Source organism: Tasmannia lanceolata, unplaced genomic scaffold (genome assembly GCF_043159265.1).
Source record: "Tasmannia lanceolata isolate RefF3 unplaced genomic scaffold, GAP_Taslan_0.1 ptg000008l, whole genome shotgun sequence".
Lineage (NCBI taxonomy): Eukaryota > Viridiplantae > Streptophyta > Magnoliopsida > Canellales > Winteraceae > Tasmannia > Tasmannia lanceolata.
Window position 1 is genome coordinate 60,725,463 of NW_027518685.1, and position 23,640 is coordinate 60,749,102.

The 23,640-nt window shown below is 38.3% G+C and overlaps 1 protein-coding gene across 1 annotated transcript; it reads right to left on the bottom strand.

Annotated features, from left to right (window-relative positions):
• Positions 1-221: 221 nt before the first annotated feature.
• LOC143885411 (uncharacterized) lies at positions 222-13,231 on the bottom strand. The gene is made up of 5 exons (XM_077389571.1): positions 12,876-13,231; positions 3,178-3,439; positions 1,902-2,101; positions 1,560-1,747; positions 222-775 (listed from the first exon to the last, which is right to left on the bottom strand). Exons 1-5 carry the CDS (start codon positions 12,977-12,979, stop codon positions 489-491), a joined length of 1,041 nt encoding a protein of 346 aa, XP_077245686.1. The 5' UTR covers positions 12,980-13,231; the 3' UTR covers positions 222-488.
• Positions 13,232-23,640: the final 10,409 nt, after the last annotated feature.

A 23,640-nucleotide genomic window follows, 5' to 3' on the forward strand; every position in this document is an offset into this window, starting at 1 on the left:
TTCACGGTTAATAAAAGTTTCGTCATCTCTCAACAAAAAAAATTCTAAGGTGTCGTGTTTTCCTCCTTTTAAAGCAGGTTTGCTGAACTTTTTATGATTATAAAGCTAATGTTTCTTATGAATTGTGAGGCTATGGGATTTCCTTGGGCACTCCAATCCAAGTACATTATTTTATGATATCTAGTCAGTCATTCCCTTTGTAGAATTTCATAATCCAAGTGAGATCCACTAAAAAGCAATACTGAGATATATTTGCAAGAGAAAGAGAAGAATACTGTCTAATTAACAGAGGCATCAATACCAAGATATATTTGGGAGAGAAGAATATCGTTTAATTAACAGAGGCATCAATATCGAGATATATTTGCAAGAGAAAGAGAAGAATACTGTTTAATTAACAGAGGCATGAAAACTTGATACAAACAACTGTCACTCAGTGTACTGGAAGAAGCATAGCTGAACTTTGATACAAAAGAAGAGGAATAGCATTACTTAACCTTCTTGTTGAGGTTTGAAGTCCTAAACTCGGCGTCGTCTTTGATGAAGCTCCACCAGAGATAGGTGAGGGGGATCGTGGTGGCATGCCAGAGAGCATGGGCGTCCACAAATCCTTTGTAGGGAGGGAAGTCATAAATCTCTAGAAGCATGGCAAGGGCAGTGCCCAAGACAACTGCCCATAGCTTAAATCGAGAAGGATGACGGGTGAGGCCTGCCCAGAATGCCCACAGGAGAAGCTGAGCAACGCCCATGACCACACACACCTTCATGTTCAACCCTGTGTAATTTGAAAGGGTCAGAACGGTAAAAAAAAAAGACCACCACTAATGCAATTATATAAGGGCGATATATTTTCACAGCATTAAAGTTGCCCACTGTTGACGTCAAATCATGCTACAAGGGGAGCACATGCGTAATGGAGGGAGGGGGATGAAAATATCATCTCCCTTATATAAATATGGGCCTTTTAGCTTCAACTCAGCATTTCAACAAACTAATGGCTAGCAGAAGAACTGGCCACAAGTGCCCCTCGCAATCAGTCAGAAAATGCGTTTGAGAAAAGCAAATTTGGTGGATAGTTTTGAAATCGTCGTTAGCAAATGCAAAACCTATAGCTTCGTAAATAGAAAAAAAAAAAAAACAATTTGTAGGGTTAATTATTGAATTTCATACAGAATTGTTAGAATTACTGGTAGCACTGATTCGGTGAGTATAGAACAAACTACCTTCAGATTACAAAACTAGTTTTATAAAACACATAATAATACACTTCAAGACTCATGAATAACAAGAGTAACTAACATGAAAGCAGCAACAGCAAAGAAAGTCACAAAAATTGGTTTGAAACAAATGCATATGAAGCTCATAACCTTGAAGACAATAAAATCCTAAGCAACCACAACCACCAACGACTTGCAGCCAGTGTAACCCGGGCAGTTCGGTAAGCAGAAATTTGAGCAACCTTTTTTTTTTCGAATGGCAAAAATAAAGTTCAGTAAGCAGAAATTTGAGAAACTTTAACAAATGGTAATTTTAGCAGGACAGGAGAGATGAGGCCTCACCATAATCAAGTTTATAGAAGTTGAGATATAAGATGTGGGTCGTCACAAAAGCAAGCAGTGGGGCAACGACCATGACTCTGGCAGCCTCATCCCTCACATTAAAAGCTCGTAATATGGCCAAGATAAGGGAGTACCCAAGTAAAGCCACAGCCGATGAATAATCTAGCCTCTCTGTCAATTCGACATCCCTGTAAAATGTTAAACAAAAATACCATCACCTTGAGAAAATGAAAATACTAATTGAACCCCCTGCAACATCAACCATCGGCAATATTGGAGTTAGATTGAAAAATCCTAACAATGGGTTAGTATAAAAAAATTAATACTAATAAATAGGCTCACCGACTGTGGAAAACAGCATTCCAAAACCAAGCATTCATTGATAGGAGCCCATAGATATGCCACAACCCTGTATATTCGTAGTATGTGCTCCGATTCTGAGGCCTTAGAGGCAACTTGTAGTATACAAGGACGAAGAAGGACAGCCAACCATGGAACTGCATCGCAAGGTTGAATGCAGAGAGTGCCACAGAAACAGGCTCCTGTACGCATGAGGAACATTAGTAGTGGTACAACATATATAAGCTTTTTTTTTTTCTTTTGAATGGTAACATATATAAGTATTTGATACGAATACCAAATATGTGACTTGAAGTATGTCAGTGAAAATAGTCAAAGACAATGTTTAAAACTAAGAGTTGGCTTCGTCGATGTCCAAGTTCATCTTGATCAGTTAAGTCGACCACTGACTGTCCCATTTCCCTAAACTTGCTGTTTGGACTTAGTACCTGGCATAGTCACAAATATTTGTCTTGGGAATAACTCGGAAAGGGTGTATCTCAGAATTTTATTAGTTAGTTTTTGTGTTTATATTGGAAAAAAACTGGAAAATAAATATTTGAAATATAAAAAAATGTAAAAATGTAAAAACAAAATTAGGACAACAAATAATATTGTGAATTTATTGCAATATTTTTGCACAGTAAAAAATAATATAGGAAGATATCTTGATGATTTATTAGAATCTAGGCAAAATTTTGGGATTTTATATTTGTCAAAATATCACAATATTTTAAAAAATATCAGGGATGTTTGTGACTATTGTCCCAAGAACCCAGACAAATCATGTCGAATCAGTTGAGTTCAGAGTTGGTCACATGGTAGTGAATATCAGCCTATGTTGCATCAGTACAGATACGGGTGTCGGAATCCGACACGGGGGTATCTGGTGTTGGATTCACCAAACCACAAAAAGAAGGTTTCACGGATTCGCCAAAGTATTTTAATTGATTCTCAAGTTTTACTTTTTTTTTACATAATAATATGACTACAAGTAATATATTAAAATTTTTAATAGATTAAATACACACAATATTTTATTTTCACTTAAGAAACTTAATATTAGGATGGGTAAAACTCAAAACATGCGGTAATTGAAAATTTGTGGTAGTGGTATTCAGGGAAAAAAACAGATAAAAGAGAACTAGAAGTATCTCAAAGAATCATGAAGTATTGGAATCTGAGACGTGTCCGACACGGATTCTTCGCCCATTTAGAAGAATCCGTGCAACATATTATCAGCAAGAAACTCCCCTGAGTAACAAAGAAAATAACGAACCTGAAATCCAAAGACACGTTTGAAGGGCCATTTCCCATGATACTTCACGGGTCCATGCCCAAGTGTTTCCCTGTCTTTTTCTCTATCCAGCATACAATGATATCGGCAGTCACTCCTGCAGTCCCACTGTTTCCAGCGCAGGTAAAGAGGTTCCTGCATGTACCATGGACCTTCAACAGCAACACCATCAGATGAAAATTTGCAATGTTGGAAACATGTATCCCCTACACATCCACTCTGTTCACATTCTTCTACGCATGTCCTGGCATAAATGAAAATAAATAAAACAATTTTGGGCTCATTCAGACAACAGTGCAAACATCAATTCCAGATATAACTCTCCGTGGGTAGGTCATGATAAAAGATTAAAAAATCCATGGATAAGTCGTAAAACATAAAAAAAAGAGTGTCAAAATTAACAAACAAAAAACTCTATTAAAGGCTCTTGTATATATCCAATCTCAGCAGATGTAGGGGCAGAATTTGAGCCTACATTCCAAGTTAATAAATGCACATCTCAGGTATGCTGGGCTGAATAAGTTAATCATGCAACAATAGCTCATACTCGGCATTTTCAATGGAATACCAAGATATTAATCATTCAACACTTGGTCTAATTCTTCATTTGATTGAGTTTGGAGCATAGTTGGAATCAGGCAAACATCCATTTGGCCATTTCCTTTGGACTATTTCCCATGGGAAAGCCTCACAAGATGGAAAGGAAAGAAAATCTCAAGTGGTTGTTCCAGGCCCTTAAGGGGCTGTTTGGTACACAGATGAAAGTCCATTGATAAACTTCTGGAATTTTTCTCTGCTAGCATAAGCTTCTCCATTGATTATTAGACTGTCATATCCGGTGTTTAGCATGAGGACGATGATAACAAAGGAGATTACCTTCTTCCCCACCCTCGTCTACAATATTTTCCTAAACTATTCTCCACCCTCCTTTTTTCTTGTGTTGCTACGAGATCAATTTCTTACGATTTCAGGCCGTAAGACCTCCGGACAGGATAGAGTCGTCAATGGCAGCTGTGAATCCCATGAATCCAATGTCCAGGAACAGCTACAGGGGAAGCCTTTTCACGAGTAGTACTGTGAAGAGGAACCCAAAGAAAACCAGGTTGTGGTCCACATGGTGTGAGCTCTGCACGATCGATAGCAATGGCAAAGAAGTCCTTCACCAACACAAATTGGGGAAGAAACACAAGAATCTAGAAAGACTAGAAAAACCGAAGAGAGAGGCTAATGTAAGTGCTGTTCCTGAAAGGATGCAACCCCTGCAAAGGCCAAGAACCCAGCTATAGGCAAAAGGAAAATCCGTTGGTCGAGAGTGAAGAAAATGTTGGTGGATCGTTAGCGAGGAAGAGGGCACTGGCATCAGAGACCAGGAAGGATTCGGAGATAAAGAGATGGAAAATAATTCAAGGGAAGACAGTGGCATATTCAGCAAGAGTATGTGTGATATGCAATGTGGGGGACGACTGGTGGTGGTGAACTCCATCAGTGATAGCGGGAGTTGACAGGCGCGCGAGTTCTGTTGGGCTCCACTATGGCATTGAATCTAGAAGGTCACAGGAGAGGAGTTCGGGAGAAAAAAATTCTTATTTTTTTTAATGGTTAATTTTTAAAAACTAATGTGATGCAGATTGTAGGCCCAAATAAGAGGCATATTTGCCCATTAGGATTTATTTCGAGTTTCTAGGATTCTTATTTCCATGTTTTTAGTTTAGGGCTTTTATTTTCCATGGAATTTTATGTCCATTGCCTATAAATAGGCCACATGTATTAGGGATTTTAAGTTTTGAATGATTAAAGATTGATTGAGATTTCTCCCTCTAATTCCTCTCTTCTTCTTCCCCAAGAATTCTCCTCTTTCTCCTCTATTCTTCTCCTTCTCCTCTTTTCTCCCCCAAGTTCTTCTCTTCTTCTACTTCTAACCTATTATTCTCCTCTTCTCTTCTCTTATGTTCTCTTCGCTTTTCTTCTTCTCTTTTCTCCTCTTTCTTCTATTTCCCTTCCTGGTTCTACATCACTATGAATAACGAAATCTCAGTTCATAGTATGTGACATGCAATGCAGGGGACGATGAGTGATGGCAAGTTCCAGCAGTGATGGTGAGGGCTTCGACAAGAGAGCTCCATTGGGCTCCACTAAGACGCTAAATCTAGAAGTTACAGGAGGAGAGGAGAGTTTGCAAGGGAAAAGAGTTCATTATCTTTAAAAAATGTGGATAACGAAATCACGGCTCAGACTTGAGATTTTATACTTGGATTTTAAAGATAATTCCGTTCAATTTTTACTTTATCCATAGTTTAAGGTCTTAGCAAAGATGGGATTGCTATCTTATCTGGGGATAAAATCATCCACAGCTTGTTATTCAAATACAAAACAGCACCTAAGGGTGGCGAAATCCATAGATCATCTTACCCTACACCGTCCCTTCAACTTATAGGTTATGTAGTTTCTCTAAACAGTTAGAATCTCTTGCTTTCTTTTTTCTTTTTCATCTAATATATTCGTGCTTTTATTCTACGTGTCTCTCCAATAGCAGCCAAGGCAAATGAATTTGGATATTCATTTTTAACTACACTAGTACTTATAGGTTATCCACCCCAAAATGACACTTGCTAAAATGTCTGTCAAGAGCAAGGTTTTAAATTTCAGTTTCAGTACCCATTTCGGACCCCACCGAAATCTAAATTTTCGGCGAAATCCGAAATTTCGGGCCGGAATTCGGTAATAATTAAAAAATATTATTTAATTAATTTCGAAATTTGGGCCGAAATTTTGTAATCTTTTTTTTTTTTTTTTAATATACATTTTCTTGAAATTTTGGCCGAAATTCTCGAAATTCTCGAAATTCCGAAATTTGGTATTTCGGTTTCGGTCTCCACCGAAATCCGAAATTCCGGATTTTGGCCGAAATTTAAAACCATGGTCACGAGAGCATGGAATAAATAAGAATTTAAGGGGACCACTAGCCTGATCTTTAAAAACCCAAGGGTTAAAATGTTGGTAGCACTAAGTTCGGTAGTGGAAAGAAAAGCAAAAAGTGGGTATCCCACAGCCATACAAGATAAGACATCCAAGAGGTGGCATCCTAAAATGTACAAGACAACGATCCTGAATGAATTTTCTGGATGACATATTTTTGCTAGCACCTGCTGCTCCATTAAGACTCCAGAGTTTCATGATCTACTCAAATATGTCATAGCAGGTAAACTATTGACAAAAAACATCCAATCAGCTAAATATTGTGACATAAGCAGTTCCTCCTAGTATGGAACTCATGCAAGTCGGATGCTTTGGACCCTCAACAAATCCTCAACCATGGATTTAAATTTCGGTTTCGGTTTCGGCCTTGGCCGAACTCCGGTTTCGGATTCGCCTGGGAACCACGGTTCACAAAATTAGGAATCAGGGTTCCCATAAATTGGGAATCGGGGTTCCCAAAATTGAAAATCGGGGTTCCGACGAATCCGAACCGCGATTCCCAATTTTCAGGGATTCGATTCAATTCCCGAATCTGATCAGCGTTCCGGGGAATCAGGATTCCCCAGTCCAGGGAACGAATCCTGCTTCCTTGGATTAGTATGTGCCAAATTTGTTAGCAAACAATTCATATTACGATATTGAATGACTAATCATGGTAATTTCTATTTGAATTAATGAATTTGGATGAAAATGACTAATTGGCCATTTTTTAATTCTTTAATTTGTTTATAATTTTTCAAAGTATAAAAAATTTATTATTATTGTTATTTATTATTATTATTATATAAATGAATCTTATGATTTACGATACGATTCACGATACGATTCCGATTTTCAAAACCTTGATTACAGGGAGTGGCACATGTGGCATACAAAGATTGAAGGCTTTTCTGCAAAAAGAATTCTCCACAAAAGACCTTGGTCGCCTTCAATATTTTTAGGGGATTGAGGTAGCTTAGTCTGGTAATAGCCTATCACTCTCACAAGGGTAGTATGTTTTAAATTTACTAGAGGAGACTGGATCCTTGGGTACGAAACCAGCTGCTACTCCCATGGACCCTAATACCAAGCTACTTACACAAGAGGGCAACTTGTTAGAGGATCCTAGCAAGTATTGTCGGCTAGTTGGGAAGCTCGTATACCTTACAGTCACTCGCCCAGAGATCTCGTATGCAGTGTGGGTTGTTAGCCAGTTCATGAGCACTCCTCATACCTCCCACTGGGCAATTATGATTCAGATTATTAGATATTTGAAAAGCGCTCCAGAAAAAGAACTGCTTTTCAAGAGACATGGCCATCAAAAGGTAGAAGGATTTTGTGATGCTGACTGTTGGGGGTGGGGGTGTCACCGGCAAATAGACGATCCACCACTGGATATTGCACCTTTGTCAGAGGTAATTTAGTATTCTGGCGGAGTAAGAAACAAAATGTTACTCAAGCCGAATACCGAGCCATGTCACATACTAGTAGTGAGCTTATTTGGCTACATTCCCTACTATCTGAGATTGGATTCTCACAATCTTCTCCATCAAAGTTGTATTGTGACAATAAGGTTGTTATTCACATTGCTAACAATCCAGTCTTCCATGAGCGTACCAAACATATAGAGGTGGACTGTCATTTCATCCGGCATAGAATCCGACAGGGCGAGATATGCACTACCTTCATTCGGTCGACAGATCAGTTAGCTGATATTTTTACCAAACCCTTGAGTAAAGCTAAACTAAGTGATATTTCTAACAAGCTAGGAATGCACAATATATACATTCCAGCTTGAGGGGCAGTATTAGAAGCGTGTTGTGCCTAAGGGCACTTTGGTCATTGTACTCTTTACTCTCTTATAGGAATACCTAAGTGAGGAGGAGACATTCTCCACTCACTCTTTTCCTTCATTCTCTTCTCCTCTCTTTTCTCTTCAACAGTTCTAAACACCCTTGTTTAGCTAGTAAGGATGCCTTCAAACCTGAAACTTAGTTCAGATGGTTGAAAGAAAGTTGAAAGGTGCTATTATATGGAATTTGATAATGTTTGCTACCTTCCAAAGATACCTGTCGTCAATAACATTCAAAAAAAAAATATGAATCACATAGCAAATTGCCAGAAATAACAAAGAAAACTATAATGATCATATTTATACCATAGTATGGTGTTCATATAGCTGTTTGATCATCAATCTAGACCATCCATCTGATGGGCTCCACCTGGGATATCCCATGACCCAAATGGCTCGGAATGCCAACTCCTTTTTTGGTACGTAGGCTGGGTTAGAACCTAGTCACCTACAACCTCATGGTTGAGGCAAAAAGCCCCATCCAACAGAGCTACAGGCTCAACCCCTAACTACTAACTTTGTTTTCCCCCACCCTGTTTTTGTTTGAAACATTCATTTTCAGGACACTATATAGATGCTTGGGATCATCCAACAGGTGTGAATATTGCATGTTGTGCTCCCATAATGTTGATAATGTCGATCCAAAGGACACAAATAAAGACTTCACCAATTGCGTATTTCATCTCTAGTAGCCCACAAGCCTTTTCCTCTTTTCTTGATAAAGATGGCATTGATTAATGAAAGAAAGGATTACAAGTGCACATCAGGATGCAAATATTGCACCAAAAACATAAGAGTTTCTAGATTAGATGCACCCGATTTGGCAAGATGATCAGCCAAATCATTAGCGCATGTAGGAATAAGTGAAGGAAAAAACACTATTCAAACATAAGTATCTTATCTCACCAATGAATTTGGCTAGTCTCTGCGGACTGCCGTTAACACCCTTGGCCCATGACATGGTGTGAGGCAAGTAGCCTTCTACCTCCAAGCTCCCCCTCATCTGGTTAAGGAAGATGATCAATTCCCTGAGGAGAGTGTGAACTTTGGCCTATGAGGAATTGACGTGGCTGATCGATCCAGTGAAGAAGTAGCAGATGTTACCAAGGAAATCGCTGAAAATGCCACCAATACCAGCCATTCTTGGGTTGCCAAGGGAGCAACCATCAACATTGAGTTTAGGGTTTCCATCTAGCTACCACTTCTACTTTAAGCACCTTTTTTTTATTGGTGAGCTGGGATCGAACCTGAGACCTCAAGGTTGAGAAACAAAGTCTCAACCGTTGAGCTACAGGCCCAGCCCCTCTTCTACTTTAAGCACTGAACCAGTCAATATACTCTCCCAATTTTTGATAATGCTATCCACTGAATATCCCGAAAAAGACTTGTGTTGCAAAGCCCGTGAAGCCACTCTGAATTTAATTTTTGATGCCAACCAATGAGGGAGGGAGCTCTTATCTTAAAAATCTGAGTCACTTTCCAGATAAATACCCCCAGAAAACAGCAAAGTAGTCAAGGTGCCTAAGAATCAAACTAATAGAAGCAGCTAGCTCAAAATCACATCATGAGTCAAATTGGGGAGCACCTAGCTGATACCATACCACTCAAGCAGTTGAGTCAAAATAAAAGAAGCCTCTCTACAAGGAATAAAGATGTGAGATATGGATCCTTCTTCCAATACAGAGAGAAAGAGAGAGAGCATCTATTCGACAAGAGAAATTTGCAATTTTTTTGGGCCCGTCCTGTGTTCACTTTACTAAGTGTTGCCGTCCAGTAGAAGGCCTGAACTTTGGGAGGCACTAAAAGTCTCCAAACCTTCTGCTAAGGGAAAGAGAACGCCCAAGGATGATACAAGAACTTCAAAAAAGGTTTGACTGAGAAAGGGTGCATGGGATCCAGAATCCAGACCCAATGATCAAGCAAATCCTGAGAAACAAAACAATCCTCCAAGCTGCAGCGAAGGTTAGTTAAACAAATGATTTCATGGTCTTTAAGGTTCCTATAAGCTATGCCTCCCAAAAAACCCTACTCCCACTCTTTAGTAACAATCGTAGGCTCGCATCTTTTTTCCTAGCAATCATAAAGAGGCTCGGAAAGGCACCTAACCATCTACCATTCAAGAAGCCCACCCTCTTTCCATCTCCCACCCTAAGTCCAATCCTCCGGGCAAAGATGTCGGATAACGGGCTTCTACACCTCCGGGCCTCGACCTGTACCTAATCTACCCACTTCTCACCCATCCCTTGCTTCCCCATATTTTTCTTTTAATGACTTTCCTGTTTGCATCATTTTCAATACCAAAATGCCATAACCACTTCCCCAATAGGTCCTGAATCCTTCTGCTTGGATTCCCAACCCCATATTTCTCTTTGGCAAACACGCTTGTTCTCATCTCACCAAGTGTTTTAGTCCCTAACCTTCTCATAGGAAATCCCTCAGAAGTTTTTTCAACTTTGTAGCCATCGCTATCAGAATCATAAACAAAGACATAAAGTAAACTGGAAGATTAGCGAGCGGGACTTTAATAAGGGTAATATGACACCCTAAAGACAGAAAGGATTTTTTCCATCCAGCCATTGTCTCCATCGTCTCAATGATCATATTCATTCTCTCAATGATTGGATTCCATAAAGTTGCCGAGGGAATACTTAACCCTAGAGGCAAACTAAGGTACGATCAAGGAAGCAAAGAAGTCGAGCAGCCCATCACTTCAGGTAAACTCTACAAATGGTTATGGTTCACATTGCAACCCACTAATTGACTTTTCCCCAAATTTACTGTCAAACTAGAGACCACTTCAAACTATCTCAAAATGAAATACAAAATTTGAATCTAGTCTTAAATGGATTTGCAAAAACTGATCATATCATCAGTAAATTGGAGATACGAAGATCTCAGGCCTCTAAAATTAAACACTTCAATCCAGACTTACACTAGAATCTGTCTGCCCATTACAAAGCATCTGGGAAAGGAGATATAACAAATCTCAAAAAGGATTTGAATTGATTAGTAAGAATTTTGGTGAGAATCTCGAATAAACTAATGATGAAGTTTGGTTCTTCCAAGGAGAGGGTAGATATGTTCTGATTCTGCAACTTCTCCAACCTTTTAGCTTCATCCGAGGAGAGAATCAGCAGAGCAAAACGATCCTCCATCCTTTTTATATCAAGAATTCTGAAGGATTAGAGTCTGCCTCCAACACTCTCCGATGAAACTTCATTTGAAGTTCACATAGGAACAGCCATTGCAAATCTAATTGGGCGGAGAGCAGCTGCGACTATCTCTGCATTAACTCCAAATCAAAGACTTAAAATCTTTTCAGTACCAAAAACCAATTCTCTTTTAGAATCTGACTTACAAGCTTCCCAAGAGAGAAGATGTCATATGTTCCATTCTGTTAGAACTTAGAACTTGGAATTTCCATATATCGTTTGAAGCTTAACGTCCATAGTCAACACGTAATTTGAAGAAAAAAAAAAGTAGACCACAAGGTTAAAAAATTACATATTACTAAAGAAATTGCAGCGGGTCAGAATCCCCCACAACACAGAAAGCTAGCAATAGGACCCATTGCCAATGGCTAATGGATTCATAATCATAAAACGCAAATTACTAGTCATTCCAACCAATAGCAATAAGACAGCTATGGACATGATCTGAAATCATAATTATCAATGATGGAACCATCATCATAGTGTAGGGAAACCAAAACCGCAATATTACCACTAGCGTGATTTAGAAAATGCAAAAATCATGTAACAAAAGAAGGAAAACGCTCGAAAAGAAAAACAGAAAAACCTTCGTTTAATGTAAAGTTTTATAACACAATTCCATGTGTTACCAATTTTTCAAACTAAAGAAGAAATTACATCTAAAATTAAGGACTCATTCCAGTTCTATGAACCTAATTTGCAACCAAACTATAAAAAAAAAATGTAATTACATAAGGAAACAAAGAAGAACCACATCATATTACACACAATAATAAATATCTCATTCATTTCGAAACCAAATCTACTAAATTTTGTATCCAAATCGAAGCCCAGGAAGTCTAGTTTTGAACAAAGCAAACCTCACTCAGAAATTTAGTGTATTTTGAGAGTTATGATGAAAATGGTGAAACCTGTTTGTTTGGGTCATTAAATCTGATCAAATTACACCGAGGAATAATAAATATCTCATTCATTTCGAAACCAAATCTAGTGAAATTTGTATACAAATCAAAGCCCAGGAACTCTAGTTTCTAACAAAGCAAACCGCACTCAAGAAATTTAGGGGCCGTTTGGATATGCAGATTTTAGAATCCGGGATCTCTACAAAATTGTAACTAAGAGACAAGAGAAGAAGAAGACCAGCCATCGTTTTTTAATTCTCACCCTTATTTCCGACAGCAAGAGAGTAGCAGGTCCTCCCATACTTCCAAGTTATAGAAATCTCAGGATGCAGGAGAGATTTTTAAAACCTGAATTTCTCACTTAAAATCCATGAAACACTGTCAGGACAGCATACAGCTGCTTGATCATGAACCCTCTTTTACACTGTTTTCAAACTAAAAACCTGGATTCTAAAATCGGCGTATCCAAACGGCCCCTTGATGTATTTTGAGAGTTACGATGAAAATGGTGAAGCCTGTTTGCTTGGGTCATTAAATCTGGACAGATTTCTTAGTTTCTTTTGAACAACCATACCTCAGTCATTTCTAAACCAAAATTAGTGATTTTTTTACCAAATCAAAGCCAAAATTACAAGCAAATGTAAAAAGCAATACAGAGAGAGCATCAAATTACAAAGTACTAAACGGAAAAAAACAAATTTTGAAGAAATAAATAAATAAATCTAACTATAATAAAAGAAAAAAGAAAAGAAACCCTACTTGTAATGCGGATCAGTATCACCAGCACTGGCATGGATCACTCCAACGAGACAAGCAAATGCCCCGATAAAAAATACCAAACCCTCCATTCTCTGATCTGCCATTTAATAACAAAAATCCCTCCCTATACAAGGAACCAAAAAAAAAAAAAAACCCTAGGGTTTCTATAACCATATAAGCAGATCTAACAAGAAACTCAAACACACAGATTCTTGATTATTCTCCATCGTAGAAAAGATTTCTCTTCAGAATATCTGAATCTCAATTGAAGAAAAATGAAGAGATTTTTGAGTTTTGAAAACCCTAGCTATAAAGCTTAATCAAACAAGTGAAATCCATGAATTTGGGATTTAGGACAGATTTGGTAATGTGTTTGGGCCTCTATAGGAGGCCTGGATACAAAATTCCCCACGCATTAGGTCGAAATTACGAAAAACCCTGAATGTACACGTGTCCGATTTTCCTTCAAATGTAAAACGGTTGCCAAGAGAGGTGACCATGTCGGCACAAAAGTCGCTGTGATTAAGGGAAGTGATATAGTTGTGCCCTTACCTTCCCTGTGTCAGCCCCATCTAGTGTATTTATGACTGCTTCTTCAGACTAAAAGGGTGTGGTCAGGGAAGAAAAGGAGGTTTTCATGGCCATGAAAAATGTGGGAGATGAACCGCGTGGGGTATTATTTAAGTTTGTCTTTACATAGTCTCCGAGTTTTTAATATTCTCGTGACGCCAACTAGGGTGAGTGGGCCCACATTTGACTTATGTGAACCGTCGTCCATCAGATATGCCTTAGTAAGGGTCGACATGGCTCCGGCCAATGCCAAGAACCCAATCGAACTGGCCTCTTTGGTTCTATTTGGGTTGGTTATGGAAATTGGTGGTTCGGTTCTAGGTCCCAAAAAATTTGGGAACCATCAGTTTTCGGTTTGGGTTCTAGGTTTGAGTAACCGTTTGGCCGCTCGGTAAATACTAAAAGACAAGAAGCGAGAGTGTAGATAACAAAACATGGGTATGTTACTGCTGATATCATTTCCCTATATTATATCTTTTTCGTATTTTCTCTCTTTCGTGTTTGGCTTTTGGTTGTTTTAACTGTTATATTCTTCAGTAAAAATAAATAAATAAATAATTGGGTAACCCTAGAACCGAACCAATCCGAACCATGTCTCTCATCCCCTAGGGGCCTAAAAATTAAGTTAATTATTTGAGGAATGATAGAATGAAAGGCGCCCTTGCAAAAACCAACTTCAACGACGCCCTCATTGGTCAATTTTGACAAAATCCGTTTATTATGGAGCCGAAAAAGTGGATGGCGCCATAAAAAATGGAACGGCTTTGACCTTTGCTAAAATTGGCCAATGGGGGGTGCCCTTGAAGCTGGTTTTTGCAAATGCGCCCTTCATTCTATCATTGCTCTAATTATTTAATCCTGACATCCAACAGTGCGTATTTTTAGCCCTTGATTGTGGTTGGAAGCTTAACCCTGTTTGGTTGCTCGGGGTGGCTTGGAAAGTAGTGGAATAAGAAATCAAAAGGGAGTAGACAAGCATGGAGGAAGATGTCTAGAATTTCCACTCAGAGAATAGTGGAAGAGTCGTAAGGGTGCGTTTGGATCGTCGGAATTGGAAATCGGTATCAGTATCACACTCCAATCCAATTCCAATTTCCTCCGTAAATGGATAATGATTCCAATTCTAGTGTTTGTATAAGCGTTGTAATTTATCTAGTATTTGGTCGCGTGGAAATCCCACTCAGAGAGTAGTGGAAAAAGTGGGAGTGTCATTATCAATATAGAATTTGAAAGAGAGAGAGAGAGAGAGAGAGTGAAGAGAGAGAAAGATAATAAGACAAGACCTTTTCCACTATTATTTTACCCAAGAAACACCATTTTAGTAAATTTTGGTTGGAAGATGAGAGGAGGGAACATAAGTGCCGCATGGGCGCCACTTGGGAAAAGAAGCAATAATGATGTCTCAAACATGATCTGGGAGTTGATGGAGTTTCGATGCAATATTGACAACCAAAAAAGAAATCAGCATTCATTGGAAGTTCATTGGCATTTGAAATTCTAATGAACGTCGAGCGTTTGAGCAACCAAACAATTAGGTATGAGCCGCCCATCATAACCATACATGTTTTATTCAGATAATCTAGACCCCTTCATTCTTGTGGGCCCTGCCGGGAAGGGGGGAGGGAGCGTAAACCCATCATAACCATACATGTCATATTCAGGAGAATTTATATGATGGGTGGCCGTGAAAACACGTGAAGTCTAAAAAAGTAGGTACGGCCCACTTTTTTTGATGATCCAAACCGTTCGTCTGTTTGGGCACAACGTAAATAGATTGTGCCCCAAACATCATTTCCATAGGATGATCCTAACCCTCCGATCTGAACTGATCTGAATATGGAGATTTCCAAAAATCATTTATGGAATCTTCTACATATCGGAGGGTTAGGATCATCCTATGGAAATGATTTTTTGGGCACAACCTACTTACGTTGTGCCCAAATAGATGAACGGTTTGGATCATCAAAAAAAAGTGGGCCGTACGTAGTTTTTTTAGACTCCACGTGTTTTCACGGCCACCCATCATATAAATTCTCTATATTCAGATAATCTAGACCCCTTCATTCTGGTGGGCCCAATTATGGGTTGCCAATGGTTTAAAAAAATGAATAAGGCAGATGACTCTAATCACTTAATTTGTAGGGTAGCTGCGGGCAATGCATGCAAATGTAGCAAAAAAAATAGGGGCCCATATTATTGGATGATTATCTAACCGTTCATATGTTGAAACTCAAAATAGATTGGCCGTACCTCAAAACTCACTCCATAGAATCTTTGAAACGGACGGCGAGGTATAGAAACCTTAGAATCATCTGGGCAAAGCCCATCTATGTTGGGGCCTAACAAATAAATGGTTTATCCAGGGAAATGATATATCTGCCGCCTTTTCTCCGCTTGGACCGCCTCCTATAGTTTGTTTATGACTACTCTTTTACGCTCCTACAAGGGGGTGGCCCGGGATGAAAAGGGGGTGAATATGTCATTTCCCTTTTATCATCCAATAATGTGGGCCCACTATACTTATTTATACACTTGCATGCGCAGCAGCACTGTGTAAAACTGAGTCATTAAATAAAATAATAGTGGGACCAAAAGGCTGAGAAATTAAAACATCTCTGGATTATCAGAGTAATGCAGAAAATAAGGGAAAGCATAATCAACACCAGGAGTACCTTGTGTTTTCCAACACGGATGAAGAATTCGTTGAGGTGTTGTTGTCAATGGATTCCTTTGGTGCAGGTGCCATTGAAAACTATACATAAAGAGCACGTCTCCACTAAGTTGTTCCATCAAAGAGCACGTCTCCACTAAAAACAAGAAGATGGGGGGGGGGGGGGGGGGGGGGGGGGGACTAGGAGTGACCTTGGACAAACAACTCTAATATAGTTTCAAACCAAGGATATACACAACTAGCATAGAACTCATTTACTTGAACTTGATGTATTGTGGTCTCCCTAAGCTCTGATACCATAATCAAAGATTGCACAAAGAAAGTGGCGTGGAATTCTTGCTTACTTCATTCATTTAAGAATGAATACAAGGTAATACATGAAGATTAATTCAATCCCTTTGATGGATTGAATATACAATGTAACTTGGAATCATACAAGCTATACAATTGTGTATACAAAGAAAGAACAAAAGAGGGCAATCACGCGCAAGAGGGAAGCCGATTCATTCTTTCCTCTCGTAGAGAGTCAAAGAAGGCGATTGCATCAATCACGGGTAATACATCCGCTTCTGTCCTCTAATATGTGCCTTTTCAACTATTCTCAGCAGCTCTTTTGTACTATTTTCTGTGCAGAAAATATAAGAAAACAAATTGGTCGACATGACCCACCTGTCTGTTTCTCAAAATTAGGGGTGTTAGAAGATTTTAGTGACTTTTCAAATTTGGGTAGAAGAAATTTTCGACTCTGTTAAGAACTATGCAGAATCAGGGGATCACCTCAATGAAAACAATTGTATCAATATATTGGAAAATAATTTGCTTAGTTATTTAAGAGGGGATTTATCAGCCGACCCCAACTAGTTTGGGACAAAGGCTTAGTCGAGTATTCAAGAGGGGATTTGCTAGCGTCCATCGCAGTAGGCATTTCATTGATGGTCTGTTGCTACAGCAGCCACCTCGTGAATGAAGACAAAATCTGCTGAAAAAGTGAGACTATGTGGCTGCTGTCAAATTCAACAAATCATCCGTGAAATGCCTTCAACGATGGTCGCTAGCAAATCCCATTCAATAGATATTTAAGAAAGTCAAAGTACACCCATATGAGTCAGGTTTCGTTTTTTTTTTCTTTAAACCCAGCCCTGCCAGGGTGGGTTTCGAGTTTCGGGTTTTTGAAATTCGGCTTGGCAACCTGAGGAGAGTGGGCGGGGGGATGAATTAGGTCTAATAAAATTTTTGTTGTTTTGCAAACTTGTTGTTATGAAATCCTCTTGTTCAAAACTATTTCTAATAATTACTCTAACACTAGTTACCTTGATATTGTAAGGAGTAGAGTTAAGGATATTACCAAGAGTAAGAAGCAATGAGAGAGGTAGTGAGAATCACACCACAATGAACACCGAGATTTATAGTGGTTTGGTCTTCTCAAAAGACCTACTCCACTTTTCCAAGTTGGTCGTCATTGGGATTCTTCACTGTTTTGGACACCACACCACGGCCAGGTCCGAGGCCTCCTTAAACACGACGAGTCTTTAAACTCTCCAAGAGTTACAACCCACCCTTCTTTACAGTGGTGAAAGGAAGTATAAGCATTCTTGCCCCTTATTTAGGCTAATACAAAGATATGAACTTGTAAGGGGCCGTTTGGATACGCGGATTTTAGAATCCAGGTTTTTAGTTTGAAAACAGTGTAAAATATGGTTCATGATCAAGCTGTTGTATGCTGTCTTGACAGCGTTTCTTGGATTTTAAGTAAGAAAACCAGGTTTTAGAAACCTCTCCCCCATCCTGAGATTCCTAAAACCTGGTTTTCTTACTTAAAATATAAGAAACGCTGCAAGTTGAGTATATGACAACTTGATTGTGAAACCTCTTTTACACTGTTTTCAAACTAAAAACCTAGATTCTAAAATTCACATATCCAAACAGCCCCTAAATGAAATCTAGTCTCACTCAATACAACAAGCCAGAATGAATCTCTCTTGGAATAAAATGAAAGTAATGGCACTGAAGAGTTAATGTAGATTCTTCTTTCAAAAATAGCAAAGGAAAAGTAGGTGAGAAGTAAGGCTTGATAATGGAGGCTCAAAACTTGCAAAAGTTGTAAGAGTTGTATTTAGGGTTTTCAAAGAGACATATATGAGTTGAAAGAAAAACCCTAATTTTTTGTCTTCACGGGCGTCGTGAACGAAGTCCGGACATCCGACAAATATTACTGTTTGAAATTCCAAAAACACGCCCAATTCCGTCACGGGCGTCTGCCAAATTCCCGGACGTCCGGCATTTGCTCGGATAATTGTTTCTTTCAAAACAATGTTTAGACGGACGTTCGCCGGTTTTCCGGACGTCCGGCAAATGCTCAGGTTTTTTTTATCTAAAAGTTTATATTTTAGACGGATGCTCGCGGATTTCCCGGACATCCGCAATTCCCTCAGTTATCCAAAACTGAATGTTCAGGTTTCAGATGGACGTCTGCAAAATCCCCGTTGTCCTTGATATCCCTGAACATTTAAACTTATATTTCTTGAGGGAATTCTCAACGGACTTTGAGCCTACTTTGGGGGGTGTTCTTCCTAGAGATATCTAAGGTTAATTAGTGACTCCCTAAGTGCCAAAACTATTCAAGTCAAACAAGAGAGATTTTGTAATCTATATTACTTTAACTAATCTTCTCTTCTTGAGTTCTTGAAGCTTTCATCAATCTTCATGAGTCTTCGGACTTCATTTGACTCCAAATGAGTGTGTGCGTCAAGGTTTCATGAGTCGCTTGTAGTGTCAGAGCCGCCTTGCTTGAATGTGATGTGTTGTACCTGGTAACTTCATAGGCAAGCGACATTAGATGTGATCAATCAATGTAGGTTTGGTTCCAATCAAAACTTGGTGATCGATAGTCGTTCGGCTTACAATCTCCCCATTTTTTATTGATAGCAAACCTGGATTGATTGAGAGGAAGGAGAGAGAGAGAGAGAGTATACAGTTAATTTTTCTCCCCCTCAACTGAAGCTCCCCCTGAATATTTGCCATTGAGATTTGGGAGACTTCATTTACAAATCAATACACATGTACATTTCTCCCCCTTTTGATATAAGCAAAAAGGGAATACTATTTAAGCATCCAAAATAAGAGCATTAAGCGATAAACATCCAAGATCAAGACATACATGGCATGCAAAAGAGCCATAAGTAGAGTAAACGCAGGTAGTTCATAACCATTGAAACAAGATATAATCAATCAAAACATCCAAAATACCTAATCAAAACATCTAAACCATCCAAGATGGAGGTAGATACTCCATCACCCAAACAACACATCATCCGGTCAAAAATAAATTTCTGGCCCGTCATTGGAAAGATTAAAAACATTTGAAAATTCCGAAAGGGTGAATTTGACTTTTCGATGTCTAACTTTTGAAATCAAAGTTTTATTTTCAATGGAAACACGGAGATTGGTGAAAAATTCATAAACTAGAGAGGGATATACTCACTATGGATCTTCATAAGTTAGAATTCCTTCCCACCCAAGTGTAGTGAAGTGTTCCACGAGAGGGAAGCGAGAGAATAGAATCGTGTCAACTCGGCGTTCACTTAAAATCTTTCGTAAGGGGATTTGTTGAATCATAAGCTCGGAATACGTTGTTGGTTGATGTGGAGGAGGAGAGGGAGACCGACCTTGGTCTTAGACTCGTCTGCCCTTGTTTCGTCCGCGGGACAATCCTTCGCCTTGAATGGGACGAGTGCGAACACGTGAAGAGAAAAGAAAAAGGATGGAGAAAAATGAACAGAGAATGGGAAGTGTAACTGGCGGACGAAGCGAACTTGTCGAAGGAAGCGGACTCGCCAGAGGAAGAGAGAAACAAAAGAAAAAGAAGAAGAGAGGTGAAAGTGAAAGTAAAAAGGTAAAAAAGAGGTTTTTATAACTCATTTCTCACTGGTCGCGCGGGACTTCCGGCAGATTGCGGACTTCCGCCAACCCGGAAATAGTGAATTTTGAATTTTTTGAAAATTTTGATCAGTTCTGAGCTGGTTTTTGGACATCATGTGAAGACTTAGGGTATATAATGGTGTAGAATGAAGATTTTACTAGATAAATACATATTACACACAAATTTATGATGAAGAATAGCCAAGGAGGCTTGCTCACATAGTTCAAATAGAAGTCTTTCATGTCATAGATGCTGACCCAACTGTCAAGATTTTTAATGTTTTAATTGAAGGTGACAGTTTCGTTCCCACAAATGGGCATGAGCACTAATTGAGTGAATTTTTACCTTAATGATTTGAGTATCTTGAACATGAAAAGTGTATATAATATCAAGAGTGACTGTCGAATTCTAAGACTTGATTCATGCCCCAAATGTTGAGACCACTACGGATATCTCAGAAACGGTCTTCATTGAGTGGTTTTGTGAAAATATCCGCTAGTTGATCATTTGTGTTGATGTATTCAATTGATATATCACCTTTTTGGGAATGATCTCTTAAAAATGATGTCTAACCTCAATGTATTTAGTTCTTGAATGCTGGATTGGATTTTTGGTTAAGTTAATTGCACTAGTATTATCATAGTGGATAGGTATACATTTGAGGTTCAAACCATAATCCATTAGGGTGTGTTTCATCCAAAGAACTTATGCACAACATGCTCCAGCCACAATATATTCAGCCACAGTAGTAGATAAAGCAATAGAGTTTTGTTTCTTACTGAACCAGGGGACTAATGGTTTCCCAAGAAACTGACATGTTCCACTTGTGCTTTTCCTATCTACTCGACAACCAGCAAAATTAGCATCCGAGTAGCCCTCTAAGTCAAATAAATCTGACTCTTCATACCAAAGACCAAATGAGGGAGTTCCACTTAAATACTTAAAAATTCTTTTTACTGCAAACAGATGGGACTCTCTTGGGTTGGATTGAAATCTTGCACACAAACAAACACTAAACATTATGCCAGGTCTACTGGCAGTTAAGTACAAAAGACTACCTATCATACCTCTAAATTTCCTTTGATCTACTTTTGGACTACTATCTTCTTTTGTTTTGTAGAGGTGCTCATAGGAGTAGGTTTTATAGGAGAGTTATCCATGCCAAATCTTTTCAAAAGTTCTTTTGTATATTTTCTTGATTGATGAAAATTTCATTACTTAATTGATGTATTCAAGGACCAAGGAAGAATTTGAGCTCTCCCATCATACTTATTTCGAATTCATCTTTCATAGATTGAGAAAACTCTTCACACATGCTTTCATTTGTGGCACCAAAGATGGTGTCAAGATTGAAAAAACTCTTCACACATGCTTTCATTTGTGGCACCAAAGATGATGTCATCAACATATATTTGCACAATTAAAATGTTATTTTTCTTTCTTTTAATGAAGAGTGTTTTATCTACTTTCCTAGTTTCAAATCCTTTGTCTAACAAAAAAGATGTCAATCTTTCGTATCAAGCCCTAGGGGCTTGCTTTAAACCATATAATGCTTTATCTAATTTGTAGACATGATCAGGACACTTAAAGTCTTCAAATTTAGGGGTTGTTCTACATACACTTCTTCCATGATATATCTATTTAAGAATGCACTCTTAAAATCCATTTGATAAAGTTTAAATCCTCTATGGCATGCAAATGCAACGAGCATTCTAATGGCTTCTAATCTAGCAATCGGGGCAAATGTTTCATTATAGTCAATGCCCTCTTCTTGATTGTAGCCTTGAGCCACTAGCCTAGCTTTGTTTCTTTGAATATCTCCATGTTCATTTAGTTTGTTTCTATACACCCACCTAGTACCAATAGCAGGGTGATCTTTTGGTCTAGGAACCAACTCCATACTTTATTTCTTTCGAATTGGTTGAGTTCCTCTTGCATTGCAACCATCCAGAATTCATCTTGCTCTGCTTCATTTATGGATTTGGGTTCTATATGAGATCTAGTTTTAATTCCATGAGATGGATCACCTAATATTTGTGATTTAGGGTGATTTGACATGACTTTTTTTCCTTTGTTATTGTTGACTTCTTCTTCTTCTTCATTTATTTCCTCATTTTCAGGAGTAGCTTCTTCTAGTTTCTTTGTAACTTCATTGACATTTTTGTTTTCTAGAGACTTATTGGAGTCTTTCTTCTTCATTACTGATGGATACTGTGGGATCGCGAGATTCATCAAATTTTAAATGTATTACTTCTTCCACAATCAAGGTTCTCTTGTTATATACCCTATAAGCATTGCTACAGTTGGAGTAACCTAGAAAGATTCCATTATCTGACTTTGGATCAAATTTATGCAGATTATCTTTGATATTTAGGATGTAGTATTTATAACCAAAGACTTTAAAATGACTTATATTAGGTTTTCTTCCTTTCCAAAGTTCATATAGAGTTTTAAAAGTTTTGGGTCTAATTAGAACTCTGTTAATGACATAGCATGCCGTATTAACGGTTTCGGCCCAAAACGTCTAGGGGTGCTATAGTCATTCAACATAGTCCTAGCCATTTCTTGAAGAACTCTATTTTTCCTTTCCACTACTCCATTTTGTTGAGGTGTTCTAGGTATAGAGAAATTGTGTTCTATTCCATGTTCAGTGCAATAATTTTCAAAGTCAATATTTTCAAATTTGGTTCCATGGTCACTTCTTACAGATGTTATAGTTGTGCCCTTTTCATTTTGGACTTTATTACACAATTTGAAAAACATTAGAAAGGTCTCATCTTTACTACTTAAGAACATAGCCCATGTATATCTAGAAAAGTCATCAACAATAACATATACATATTTCTTGCCACCGATGCTACAAGTTTTCATAAGACCAAAAAGATCTATATGAAGAAGTTGTAGTGGTCTAGTGGTAGACATAAAACTTTAGGTTTAAAAGAAGCTTCAATTTGTTTTCTTTTTTGACAAGCTCTACATACATGCTCATTTGAAAATTTGAGCTTAGGCAAACCATTAACTATCTCTTTATTGCAAAGTTTAGATAGCAATTTCATATGTGCATGTCCTAGTCTTCTATGCCAAGCCCAAGAGTTGTTATCAATAGAAGTAAGACATTTAACATTTTGGTTTGTGAGTTTTTCTAGTGCAAGAGTGTAAACATTATCATTTATAGTAACAGTGAATTTGACAGTGTCATTTTGTGTGCATTTGACAATCATTTATCATTTCTAAAGGTAACCTCATTACCATCACAAAGTTGACTTATACTAAGTAAGTTCATAGCCAAACCATCTACAAGCAAAACATTAGATATTGTAATATCTTTAAAAGTAATTGTACCTTCACCGATGATCTTTCCTTTCTTGTCGTCACCGAAAGTGACTTTACCTTGATTTGCCATGGTGATCGATGAAAATTTGGAAGGGTCTCTAGTCATCTGTCTTGAGCACCTGCTATCCAAGTACCATTTGTCAGTTTTGATTCCTCCTTTCAAGCACATCTACAAGACAATGTTTATGTTCTTGACTTAGGTACCCAAGTTCTTTTGGGTCCTTCAATGTTAGTATCATACAATTCATGATTTCTAACCCATACATATTTTA